General features: G+C 35.9%; 1 protein-coding gene across 2 annotated transcripts in view; it reads right to left on the reverse strand.

Annotated features, from left to right (window-relative positions):
* Positions 1 to 412: 412 nt before the first annotated feature.
* The window catches only part of ZFC3H1 (zinc finger C3H1-type containing), a 55,414-nt gene continuing 42,231 nt past the window's right edge, over positions 413 to 13,595 (reverse strand). Inside the window, exons 25-35 of one of the 2 annotated variants that reach the window (XR_011380164.2) lie at positions 10,978 to 11,083; positions 10,699 to 10,897; positions 9,953 to 10,047; positions 5,929 to 6,039; positions 5,506 to 5,652; positions 5,204 to 5,369; positions 4,011 to 4,111; positions 2,432 to 2,533; positions 1,777 to 1,816; positions 1,451 to 1,513; positions 413 to 1,321 (exon numbers count right to left, since the gene is read on the reverse strand). Coding sequence is in view for 1 of the 2 variants with exons in the window: in XM_002711333.6 (XP_002711379.3) it covers positions 1,184 to 1,321; positions 1,451 to 1,513; positions 1,777 to 1,816; positions 2,432 to 2,533; positions 4,011 to 4,111; positions 5,204 to 5,369; positions 5,506 to 5,610; positions 5,929 to 6,039; positions 9,953 to 10,047; positions 10,699 to 10,897; positions 10,978 to 11,083 (1,226 nt within the window). In the remaining variant the exon portion in view is untranslated. The remainder of the gene's footprint in view (positions 1,322 to 1,450; positions 1,514 to 1,776; positions 1,817 to 2,431; positions 2,534 to 4,010; positions 4,112 to 5,203; positions 5,370 to 5,505; positions 5,653 to 5,928; positions 6,040 to 9,952; positions 10,048 to 10,698; positions 10,898 to 10,977; positions 11,084 to 13,595) is intronic. The other variant, XM_002711333.6, reaches the window with a different exon arrangement.

Raw genomic sequence — 13,595 nt, forward strand, 5'->3', positions numbered from 1 at the left:
AGGATGGCCCAAGTGCTTGGGCCCTGCACCCCATGGGAGACCAGGATAAGCACCTGGCTCCTGCCTTCGGATTAGCGCGGCATGCCGGCTGCGGCAGCCATTGGAGGGTGAACCAACGGGAAAGGAAGACCTGTCTTTCTGTCTCTCTCTCACTGTCCACTCCGTCAAAAAAAAAAAAAAAAAAAAGTCACTGGAATTTTTTCTTCAATGGAAAAGCAATTTCAGTACTACAAAAGTACTAATATAATTATGATGAATATTCATATCCCTGCTTTAAACCCTTTCCCACAGTGTGAAAAGTGAATAAAGACAGCACCATTTTTTACAAAGTTAACTTATATTAAAAATATTTTTGTATATAAACAATTTTTAATACTACAAAGTAGTATTTCAATACAAAGCAGTTCAAATATTAACTGTTCTTTAAACTGTTAAACTTTATTATAAATTAAAATTTCTTTACAAAAAAAATTGCACATAATATTTGATCACTCTTAGGTTCTGATGCACTGGCATTTGCAATAGTTTCTTTAATCTTCAAGTTAAACAGTCTCGGCAAGGAGTCCAGAGCGTAGAAAGGGCAATAAACAACCCTGTTAGAGCATTCAAGTGCAACTAGCAGACTTGTGGCCTTGGCAGTTACACTTTCCTTAAGATGGACTGCTTAAGTTTTAAATCCTGAAATGAAGAATCTCAAAAGATTTAAAAAGGAGGAACTAAAAGGGACTGCCTGCTTTTTTTTTTTTTTTTTTTTTTTTTTTACTGTAAACACAGCCCTGGCAATTAAATCCCAAACAAGAATCTCTCAGGCATCAGAGAGTGTCAAGTGAATCAGGAATAGCACAACATAAAGGAAGGGGGAAAAGTAAAAAAACAAAAAACAAAAACAAAGTAAAATTAAAATAAATGTCAGTCACTTTGAGGAACTATACTTACGTACATGATGTTATGAGAATCTGGCAGGGCCTAGAAGCAGGCCAAACAGGAAGTTCATTTATCCAACCGAAGAGGATCATGTTCATTGCTTCTGGTTTCGAGGAGAGGATTTTGAAGGGGGCTTGATATGATCAATAATGCTTGTCTGCTTACACAGACCTTAGCCAGGGATCAGCCTAATCTTGAAGAATCATTCAAATAATTTTGGCAATTATTATAAGGACTTAGAACTGACTGCACCCAGTGTTCAGTGATTCTTGCTTTCTGTTTTGTTACTGTTTAAATTTAAGAGCTCATTTAGGCTGACTCCAATCTCTTGGCACTTGGAAACTAGTTTTCTCAGGTTATCAGTTTTACCTCCTTCTGATGCTTCAAACAAGAGTTGCTGTAAAAGACAGGGAAGCATAGAAGTAAGACTTAGCTAGAGTTTGAGCATTACCACATCAATGGATATGGCACATGCAGAAAATTTATAGGAAAACATCAAGGTAAAATAAAAGATAAAAAGCATTACATCTTTCCATAGTGATGCACAAAGAGGTAACTTCTGTAAGGCTCTCTGATATAAACGGTGGACCTATAAGATAGAGTACACACACAACTTCATCAGAAAACATGATGAAAAACACATTCATAATTCTATCTGTTTAAAGAATGGTACTTCACAGTACAACCTTCAACACAAAATGGTTGTACTGGCTTTAGAATTCCCAAACATTTAACAGTTGGTGGAATGTTAACTTCTTTTCTCTAACATTTTTAAGTTGAGAAGTCAACAAAACGGGTTGAATACCTTTAACAAAACAAAAGTGATTCATCTAATATTCAATCATGGCTCACCTCTCTTTGTCCCTTTAGAACAATCTCAGCAGCAATGGCTCTAAGGGGAAAAAAGGAATATAGAAAAGGGAAAAGAAAAGTTTATATATCTTTGAACAAAATGAAACACCACCACTGGCAGAATACTGACTGTGGGAATCTGAGTACAAAACTTCCTGAAAGTAACAGGCTATACTTCCAAGGAGGGTAACCTATAGTGAAAAGAAAAATTCAACAATTTTTATCAACTTTACAAGAATAAAGCAGACCAGTGTTTTGAACATAAGTAATGTTCATGAGGAAAATACTCATAATAATTAGTGAAAAATACCTGGCTCTAACATCTGTTAAAAAAATCAGACCGTATCAGGGGAAATCTGACCTTTCAAAACAGATGGTCTTATGATGTCTGTTACAGTTTTTGTTAACAGTACTGCTATCTAAATGTTCTCCTTCAAGGTAAATTAAGCCTATCATTTTTGGTTTTGAGGCAATTGTTAACAAGCACCCATTGAACTCTTGGTATTAAGACTCAGCAAGTGCCCAGAACAAATGTAAGTTAGAGTAGAGATCTGTCCAGGAAAAAAATAGATGTCATTTCAGATTTACCTGTCTGCAGCAAACCTTATAAATAAAAGCAATAGCTACAAAAACATGTACATGATTGTTGCATTACATTTTCCAGGTGGCCAGGCATGTTGGAATATTATATGTAAACATCTTGGCTTGAAGTTTCAGAATCTGAACATTGCTTTCTTCCCATTCATGTTGAAGTAGCCTGTAAAGTACATTCAGGAAAATCAACAAAGCATTACAAGTACAGGGAATCCCAAATGTGTTCTTTGAGCAGAATGTCTGAAGAGACACATCAATTTTGGTCCACTAAATTTCCTCAAGATCATTCAGTAAATATTTGTAGAATGCCTATTCCAAAATACTCTGGGACAGCAATGTAGAAACTAGCAAGAGGTCCAATCAAAATTTATGTATATTTTCAACAAACTAAAATAAGGTCCAGGTATTCCCACAGGACACTGAAGCATTCTCTCCAAATAACATTCCCTCCAACTCTAAATTTTAAAGTTATGATTTAATATACTCGTATTAATTCAATTTCCTGATATTTTTCTTTCACAGAGTACAATCTTGAATGTTTCTTGAACTAAAATGTAAATAAATGACTAATTATTAAGTTCTCTATTCTCCTGAAAAGAAAAAAAGACAGGGATGACAACAAGGAAATAAGCACCAACACACAGAAGTGGGGATTTACCACAAAATCAACATTTAATCTATATTCTAAAACGCTTAGCATATTAGAAACTAGCCAAAAAAAAAAATCCAATTTTCTATTTCACATACTCAAAAGTGATATTTTATAATACAAATTTCTATAATTAGCTTCTACAGATTAGTATATGTGCCAAAATATTTAATTATAACACACTAAGGTTATTTCTGTGACAATAGGAGGTCTTTGAATTTAAAAAAAAAAAAAAAAAAAAAAAAAAAGAAACCTCTTATATCATTTTCCCTACATGGATGCAAAGTAGAATGTAAGTATTTTGAAAGATAAGAGAACATTTGGTAAATATTTCATAAATCTTAGTATCCATAAAACAAACTTTTAATCAATTACAAGATAAAACTGATGCATTAGGAATGACTGCACAATTGGAATCCAGATGCATAGCTGTTTGGGAGGCCTTTTTGAATAAAATAGCACAGTTCTTGAGAATGAAAATGGGTTTATAGAGAATCCAAAGAAATGCTCAGAAATCTCCTTATTCTAATTGGATGTAGAAGTCCTTAGATCACTGCTTCTCAATATGTTTTGAGGGCTCAAGTTCAGGAAACTATATTTTAAGTGAACATCTCAGGAGAATCTAAAATGTGCTAATATTTGAGAGCAACTGACCTGTGGAAAACTCTTAAGTAATATTTCCTTGCCACGTAAAACATAATTACTGCTTAAAATGCATATGCTAGTGACAGATGGTATGTGCTTAGGGAATACAGATGACCTTTACTTGAATGATTTGCCTCTTAATAACCTGCAGTTTTCTGAAGCAACCAGTTCGTTACCCTGACTTTTGTATGAATAGTTAAATATTGCTTAACAACACTGAAATCATAGTATATATTCATGAGCAAATAGTGGAAGAACAGACTATTCTTACTAAGTTTTAAAAAATATTTTTAAATGAAGTCTATACTATTGAGCTGAGAACCAAAAGCAATGTAATTTTTCTTACCTCAGTGCAAGTCCAGAATTAGTTGGCATAATTGAGCAAAACCGTTCCAAGGTTTTGGAATGCTGGGTCTTTGGAACACAGCTCAAATAAAAGAAAATAACCTGTAAAGGGTTGAGGGGGGGGAAAAATGAATGCAACTAAAATGTGAAATCCAATATCCTACATGTTTTAATGAGAAAACCAAAATGGTCTTTAAGACATGAATATGTAAATTATAATAATGCATGATGCTGTGAGTTATAGTTCCTACCATTAATTATATTAGTGACTTTCCAAATATGAATTAGGGAATATGGTCTAGTGATGAGAGCCATGTACAGAACACTGACAAGAAGCCAGAAGTCCGGGTTTTCATTCCTGAGTCTACCTTTACTTGCTGTATAGCTGGGCAAGTCATAGGGCTAATAATACCTGCCACATCTTGCTCATGGAATGCCCGTGTGTAAATGACTTAATGTCCATAAAGTGGTTTGAGATCCTGGGGTAAAGAATGGCATAGAAGTACAAAGCATAGTAATTGGTTATCCTGATTAGCAACAAAACCACCCCACCAAAAAAATGAAATACATATTTTTTTGGACTAGATTGAATTTTAGTAGGAGCTCTTAGCCTATTCCACCATTCAGAGGGAACTCTGAAAATGGAACAAAAAAATCTGCTTTATTATCTAGAATAAGATATTCTTTCAAAAACATCAATCTGATTCTGCTCATAGAATTCTAAAAGGTGCCTAATTTTAGCTTTCTTATACCCTGTTTATAGCTATAGTTGATGAAATTTTAACAAAAAAACAGTTACAACATATAAACTCATTCTTTTTATTTTGAAGCTATGGAATTTTTCACTCAGTAAAATTTTTAATTACAAGTAAAACATTTACAAATATTTTAACAAAGGATTTGAATCCTTTGATCTCTCTACTTTAGTATGTATTAAACACTTCAATTTTGCTTTCATGCTAAATTTTCTTAAGTATAACATAAATAATATTCACACTCCATCACAATAAGCCTTAAAGGGCTCCATTCCTCGACTTTGGAGAAATAAGTAAAAATTATGGTCAAGAGTAACAGTGAATGCTGGGAAAGTGGGCCTAGGAAAAGCTCTCGATATAAAACAGTAGTTTTGCTGTCATTTTTAAAAGTACCCATGTTTTCTACAAATATCTAAGAAAAAGAGTTTTCAGTTCTTACCCTATTATGAAATTCATAGTTGGACCAGTAATCAGCACTGCTAAAAGGAATGGGGTATCGGGCAGGGACGGTAATCAAACATCTATTCACTAAATCAGTAAAAAATTTGAATTCCTGGACTTTGTTTCTGGATCCAGCAGCTCTATTATTGGCAAAGACAAGATAACTGCCAAAAAGAAAAATATAATAATTCAGAATAATTAAGCCAGTTAATTCTCTTACCAAGAAAGCTGATTACCTCTTCCCCCCACCATATCCCCTTATTCCAAAATCCCATTCTTATTAAGAGGAACTAAACTTACTCCATCCAAATCTTCTGTACTATATCACATCTCATGGCCACCCCTAATGCTGCCTCATATGCCTCCACTGTCTCTTTAATACTTGATTGAAGAGGATGGCAAAGACTGTTCAAAAAATGAAGGAAAATATATGTCTATAGTTCAATTCTATTAGGGAAAGGAAAGGAATGACAAAGCACATTTTATATATTATATGTTACATATATTATACATTATAGATATATATCTATGTAATATAGATATTGATCTACAAGGGAACTCTTTAGAATTTTCTTCTCTAATATGTTTTAAACCTTAGCACCTTTCTCAATTTTACTTTAATGACTTTAACACTAATTACTTTTGACAGTATAATTCAGTAATGAACACTAAATGCATGTTTAAAATGAAACATTTCTGTCTCCACCTAAGAAAATATCTCACCAGTAAATCAGCCACAAATAAGGGATTTGGTGGTTAAACATGTCATCATCAAAATTCCCTTTAAATAAACAGGCTGGAATGTCAAGTTGTCCTGGGATATTTAAGAGATACCTGAAAAAACAAAACAAAACAAAATTGCAAATTTTATTTGAAATTGTTACTATGCACACACAGATTACAAATAGAAAAAAGAAACCTTGAGTTTCAACTTAAATTTTAATGAAATATTTTTATGAAGTAATGAATTCCTTCTCATATGTATACTGTAACTCTTTAATCATACTTCTAGGATCACATATTTATTTCAAAATTTCATTGGTTTATGTCTATTCAAACAACTCCTCTCCTAAGAGTGAATTTTTATTTTATCTCCAAAATTAGGCAAACCACTATAGCCATGTAATTAAAAATAGAAAAGGGTAAACAAGACTATCAAGTATCTGAAAATTTTCCACAAAATCTGCACTTTCTTATGAAAAATTTTAAGATTTACAAATACTGGTATCTGAGAATCTTTCATATAAATCCATACATGTGTATTTTATTTAGGTTTATTAAGCCAGTTGTCAAAATGAAGTCCATGCCCAAATAAGGTTAGGAAATACCAAAAATTATAGCCCACTTTAGAAAAGTTACAACATTTACTAGCACATTAAAGGTTTTAAAAAGTCTATCCATAAAGAAACTTGAGTTTGGTTAACATAATTTTCCTCCCAATATAACTGAATCTGTATATATTTACCAGCAACTTCAAGAACAGCATTTTTAAAGGAAATACACTGATCTCAAAAAATGACAATCTAGTATAATGATTTACAAACTGAATTTTAAAATGATAGTAAGAGTGGGGCCGGTGCTGTGGCGCAGTAGGTTAAAGCCCTGGCCTGAAATACCAAACACCAGCATCCCCTATGGGCTCTGGTTCTAGCCCCGGCTGCTCCTCTTCTGATCCAGCTCTCTGCTATAGCCTGAGAAACAGCAGAAGATGGCCCAGGTCCTTGGGCCCCTGCACCCTCATGGGAGACCCAGAAGAAATCTCCTAGCTCCTGGCTTCGGATCAGCACAGCTCCAGCCATTGCGGCCATCTGGGGAGTGAACCAGCAGATGGAAGACCTCTCTCTCTGTCTCTACCTCTCTAACTCTTTCAAATAAATAAAGTAAATCTTAAAAAGAAAATGATTGTAAGGGCAAAGTTTTGATGGATTGCAGAAGCTGTATGGGGGGGGCAATCACAAGAAGTAGGAGGACTAAAAGTCAATTTAATAAGTTAATTTGTCATAACTAGCTAACTCAGCACGAATTACTGACTTCTACAAATTTTAGTTTTCTGAATTGATATTGAGGCAGGTCAAAAGAGATGACTTCAAATATAATCTACATAAGACTACAATCCTTAGCTAACTTAGGTAAAGGGAATAGAATCCCCAAGAGTTAACTTCTCTGGCTATGTATTTAATCTTCAAAGTAACTAAAAACACAGGAAAATCACCTCATCTGATTCTTTCTGCCTCTGATGTTTTAAGAAAATACACTTATTTTATGTGAAAGAGAGAGATCTTCCATCTGCTGGTTTACTCCCAAATGCCCCCAACAGCCAGAACTGGGCCAGGCTGAAGTCAAGAGCCCTGAACTCAATCTGGGTCTACCGTGTTGGTGGTAAGAATCCAAATACTTGAGTCATACCTGCTGCCTCCAAAGCTGCACATCAATAGAAAGCAGGAAAGAAAATAGAGAAGCCAAGACCTGAACCAGGCATTTCAATACGGAAGGCAGGTGTCACAAACAGTGTCTTAACCACTGCACCAAAGTGCCCACCCTTTGGCTTATGATTTTTTTTTAAAGGTTTTACTTGTTTATTAAAGAGGAAGATTTACAGAGCAAGGGACAGAGAGAAAGGTCTTCCATCTGCCAGTTCACTCTCTAAATGGCCTCAACAGCTGCAGTGGGGCTGATTTGAAGCTAGGAGCTTCTTCCGGGTCTTCCACATGGGTGCAGGGGCCCAAGAACATGAGCCATCTTTCACTCTCTCCCAGGCCATTAAACAGAGCTGGATCAGAAGAGGAGCAGCCGGGATTCCCATAGGGAATGCAGGCGCCAGAAGTGGAAGCTTAGTCCATTACATCACAGCACCAGCCCCCCTACCTTTTTTAAAAGAGCTTATGATTTTTATATTAAATGCCATACACACAGTTGTCAGAATTCAACTCCAGGTAAATATTATGGTGCTAAGCATTTTGTTTTACAATTTCTACTAATGAAATTTTAAAAGTATCTTGAGCCTATTAAGAGCACTGATTTCTCTCACTAATACATTCTGACTATATTTAAAAGAATCTAAGAAGACAAGATGATTTAAAAATAAACAAGAAAATTTGGAGGCAATCCATCTTCAGATTTTTATTGTTATTTATTCTACTTAATTAATCTGACATCAAGAATATCTGAGGATCTTTGATGAGTTACCAAGGCAGAAACTGGCTGCACATTCTTTGAAGCTAAACCAACTACCTCCACACCTAAGGGAACACCAGAACCAGCAAGTCCGTATACAGACTGTTCAGACCTGAAGTAGTCCTCTGCCTGAGTTGAGAAGGGGCTAGTGCTGTGTCATAGTGAGTAAAGCCTTCTCTTGCAGTTCTGGCATCCCATATGGGTGCTGGTTCAAGGCCCGGCTGTTCCTCTTCCCATCTCTGCTATGGCCTGGGAAAGCAATAGCAGATGGCCCAAGTCCTTGGGCCTCTGCACCCAAATGGGAGACCCAGAAGAAGCTCCTGGCTCCTGACTTCGAATTGGTGCAGCTCTAGCCATTAAGGTCCATTCGGGAGTGAACCAGCAGATGGAGCCCTTCTCTCTGCCTTTCAAATAAATAAATAAATAAATCTCTCTTTAAAAAAAAAAAAAAAAGAAAGAAAGAAATCTAATCTGAAAAAAAGTTAAAAAGCCTGTAAATTCTTTACAGAACAGTTTCTTTTCTAACTTGCATTTAAAATTATTTTGTTGGTAATTAATTGCAAAATATTCATCTGGATGCAACAGACCAGAATTTCAGGAATGACACCAAAATCACAGAATCAATAAACGAGAAAAACATTAAGATACAAGTCTGGGCAGGAATAGTGACCTTAAATCCCAAGGAAAATTGTCATGTTCACTGGAGCATTGTGACACAGCAGGTTAAGCCACTGCCAGCAACACCAGCATTCATATGAGCACCAGTTCAAATCTCGGCTGCTACAATTCCAACCTAGCTACCTGCTAATGGGTCTGGGAAAGCAGTGGACGATGTCCCAAGTATTGGGCTTCTATTACCCACGTGGGAGAACCAGATGGATTAGCATAATGTCTGGTTTCAAGTCCTTGCTCCATTCCTGATTCTAGCCTTCCATGAATGCATACCCTGGAATGGTCAAATGATTGAGTCCTTGTACTCACATGGGAGAGTTGGATTGAATTTCCTGCTCCAACCCATTTGGTAAGCGGACCAGTCTGTCTCCCAACAAGTTAAAAGCCTCCCCAGATTATCACTCTTTATGTTCTGTAAGAACTCTCAGCAAAGCAAACACACACAGTAGATAACAGAGCTCTATATGGTTATGGCGAAACTGACAATCAGAAAAGAATCCTCTAGATCTTCTTACTCAACAGTAGTTCAGAAACTAGAGCAGTTTTCTTCAGAATTTAAAGAAAGAAAAAGGCATCTGAGCATTACTTACATCTACTTTATTAGTCAAATTAAAACTCCAGTTTTCAAAAACTACTGATATTGCCTCAGTATAAGTTGCTGTCATATCAAGTGCAAAAATTAACAATAACAAAGTAAAAGAAACAGTTCCTATGATAAAACCAGCCTAACTTTTGCATAGTAGAAATTCTTTATTCTTGCCTCCATTTACACTACTCCTTAACAGCTCTGTGTTAGAGTATATAAATCAGTTAAAAATGTAATTAATCCATAAAGAAATTAGTCTTTCCATTGAACTGTACTCTCTTTAATTTTATACAAATCAAGAGTTCTAGCACTTACCTAAACAGATCCAAATTACTGTATTTCTCAAACCCAGGCTTAAAGAAGGAAGCAATAAATTTCCGCAAAAATGGAAGAAGATTATCGCCTTGATTCTATTTAAAAGAGAGGGAGAATAATATTCACCAGGTTAACAAGACTTAATTAAAATGTTTAAAAGGGTGGTGACTGGGTACAGGAGTATAGCTGGAGAGAAAGAGCAACTTGCAGTGTTGTACAGCACAGTAGGATTAACTATAGTTGAAAATAATTGGCTATTTCAAAATAATAAACTGTGAATGTTCTCAATACAAAGAAATGATAAATGTCTGAGATGACAGATAAGCCAATTACATGACACAATCATTATACAACGTACATGTAATGAAATGTCACACTATACTCCATCAATATGCACAGTAAACTGTCATTAAAAATGTATTTTTTTTAAAGAAGGGAAAAAGTTTCAAGTGAGGAAAACACCCTAAAAACTCACTAATTATATTGTGCTTGTTAGGTGGATGTGTTCTGGGACGTGTTCAGATAATTTCCATATTCTAATCTTTGAAGTAAGTTCAACTAATTATTAAATAGCTTAATATACAACATGACCACGCCTTAAACCATTTACCAATTATCTGTTGTCTATTATGTGTTTGGCAATGTGATAGGTGTTGGGAATAAATATGACTAAGACATGGAACTTGTCCTTAAAGAAATATGAAACACAAAAATGTTGTATTTAAGAATTATGAGTCATTTTTTACCTGACAGATGAAGAATTTGCACATATGATAGAAAACCTCTGCATTCTGTGGATTTTTTTCAAATGCAGTAAGCCACACTGCTCTGGCTTTGTCATTCTGATTTGTTTGCAAATATAAATTGGCAAGGGCTTCCAAAAACTGGCAGTTCATGGGACAGGATTCCAATAAATGTTTACAAAGCTCCACTGCAGTCTCATACCTTAACAAGAGAAAAACTGATAAACATCGGACACTATCAATTTTTAACACAAAGTTAGCTGCTTGTGAATTAAGTCTTACCTCTCCAGGAGCTGGTGCAGAGCAATCATGTTTGTGTAAAGTGGAAGGCAGACCTCTATTCTTTCTTCAGCAATAAGGCTCTCATCTGTGCAAGCTTTCACTGCATCTATCCAAAAACATCACAACATGACTCAAATGTGAAATAAATTACTTGAGTATGCTACTCCAGGTCTAAGATGATCTATTTATTTGCTTACCCATCATCTTATCATCTTTACTGGAGTTTTGATTTTACATACAGACGGTACTCCAGTATCTCCAAACCCCTAAAATTTAATCACCTGCCTTCATTTTACTGGTAGCACTAGAATAATCTGAGCACTTGCATCTAGCAATGTTTTCTCTTAAAAAAAAAAAAGCGTTTCTGCAATTATCCTAAATATCTTAAAGCTGATCAAAAAAAAATCACAGAAAATGAATTACCATTTCATATTTCCCTGCCTACTAACTTCAAAGGAAGTCCTCTCTACTGCTTGATACCCACTGAAATGTCTCCCCCAAGCTAGAGCCATCCCTTACTCCTTCAAAACAAACTCGTCCACTTTATTTGATTTTGCTGCGTATCCAGTTTTACTTTACCCAACTGTCATCATTTTCTCCTTGCTCAATGGCTGTATGACCTCCCAGATTTGCATCACTCTTAAAACTGCGCTTGAAGTTCACTGATGAAGATTCATATTTAATCAAACCTTTTTTTTGGTATTCTTATTTTTTTTCTTTTTTAGTTTTTTCTTTTTCTTTTTTTGTTTATATTTTTTCTTAGATTTTTTTGTATTTCTTTTATTTTGCCTTTTTCTTTTTTATATTCATCTTTTTTATTTTTCTTTCTTGTTTTTTTGTTTGTTTTTTGTAATTTTTATAATTTTTTTATTTTTTTTATGTTAACAACTCTTAAACCCATTTATTTTTATCCACAACTGTCCACTTGTGGTCCACTTTCTTATTTCCTTCTGCCAACAATTATTTCCACTTGGATGACCAACGACATTCTCAAACACCACCACTATTAACAAAATTGGTCTTTCCAACTTAACAGTTTTCTCTCTCTTTTTTAAAAAATATTTATTTATTTGAAAGCCAATGTTACAGAGAGGCAGAAACAGAAAGAAAAAACAGGTCTTCCATCTGCTGGTTCACTCCCTAAATGGCTCCAACAGCTGGAGCTGCGCTGATCTGAAGTCAGGAGCCAGGAACTTCTTCCAGGGCTCCATGCAGGTACAGGGACCCTAGGACTTTGAGCCATGTTCTACTGCTTTCCCAGGCCATAGCAGAGAGCTGGATCAGAAGCGGAGCAGAGCTGGGACACGAACCAGTGCCCATATGGGATGCTGGCATTGCAGGCTGCGGCTTTACCCTCTATGCTACAGCTCTGGCTCCTCCAATTTAAGAGTTTTTCTACTGCTGACACTTTCTATTTCCAACTCGGAAAATCATCTTGGATTATCCATTTTTTTCTTCCCTGACGTTAAATATGTTTCCTACCTCTCTAAGTGCCTAACAAATTCTGTTTTCCAGTTTACTTTTCTTGTGCCTCAACCATGGCCATCATCTTCTTGCTGGCTTTCTTACCTACTAATTTCTCTTCAACCACATGCTCTAATTCTTTTTTTTTTCTTTTTCTTTTTTTTTTTTTGACAGGCAGAGTGGACAGTGAGAGAGAGAGACAGAGAGAAAGGTCTTCCTTTGCCGTTGGTTCACCCTCCAATGGCCGCTGCGGCCAGCGCACCATGCTGATCCGATGGCAGGAGCCAGGTACTTCTCCTGGTCTCCCATGGGGTGCAGGGCCCAAGCACCTGGGCCATCCTCCACTGCACTCCCTGGCCACAGCAGAGAGCTGGCCTGGAAGACGGGCAACCGGGACAGAATCTGGCACCCCGACCTGGACTAGAACCCGGTGTGCTGGCGCTGCAAGGTGGAGGATTAGCCTAGTGAGCCACGGCGCCGGCCCATGCTCTAATTTTTAAAGCATCTCCACTGCCATCAGGTTTACCACTTTTCAAGTTCCTAAAAATGTAATAATCCCATCCCATCCACCAAGCTTATTCCCTGCTATTATCCAGCACAGACTTCTCTCTTTGATAAGGATTCTTCCTTCTTTCAAGTTCAGACCCATTGCATCAGTTCCTATTTGTTGCTTTTTACTTACTTAGTTCCCTTAACAGTAATGTCTTTTTTCTTCCCTTCCTCTCTACATTGGGCTATTCAATAAGCATTTCCTAAGCACTTAATACACTGCCAGACATCATTATAGAACTTTGGGAAATACATAAATAAGAATATCCATCTCTGAGTAGATTCACTATGCCACATCACAGCCATGCTTCAAGATTCAACTCCAAGTTTCGATTCTTCTATGAAGAATTACTTGATAGTGCCAACATACAATAATCACTTCCCTTTGAGTTCACAGCTTATACCAAATAACCTATAAGTCACAGATCTTTGTTTCTTCTGTAGCATACAATTTGAACCATATACTAATATACTGTTATATGGCTTTATATAGTAATAATTATGTCAAACGTATAGATTTTATCTTCTGACTAGGCTATGTACTTCTTTTCAGGAAGAACAGACTCAATAGTTTGTAGTGTTCCACAGCAGATATATCAATTTAG

The sequence above is a fragment of the Oryctolagus cuniculus genome, chromosome 11 (assembly GCF_051225735.1).
Source record: "Oryctolagus cuniculus isolate XC-2025 breed Fujian yellow rabbit chromosome 11, ASM5122573v1, whole genome shotgun sequence".
Classification (NCBI taxonomy): domain Eukaryota; kingdom Metazoa; phylum Chordata; class Mammalia; order Lagomorpha; family Leporidae; genus Oryctolagus; species Oryctolagus cuniculus.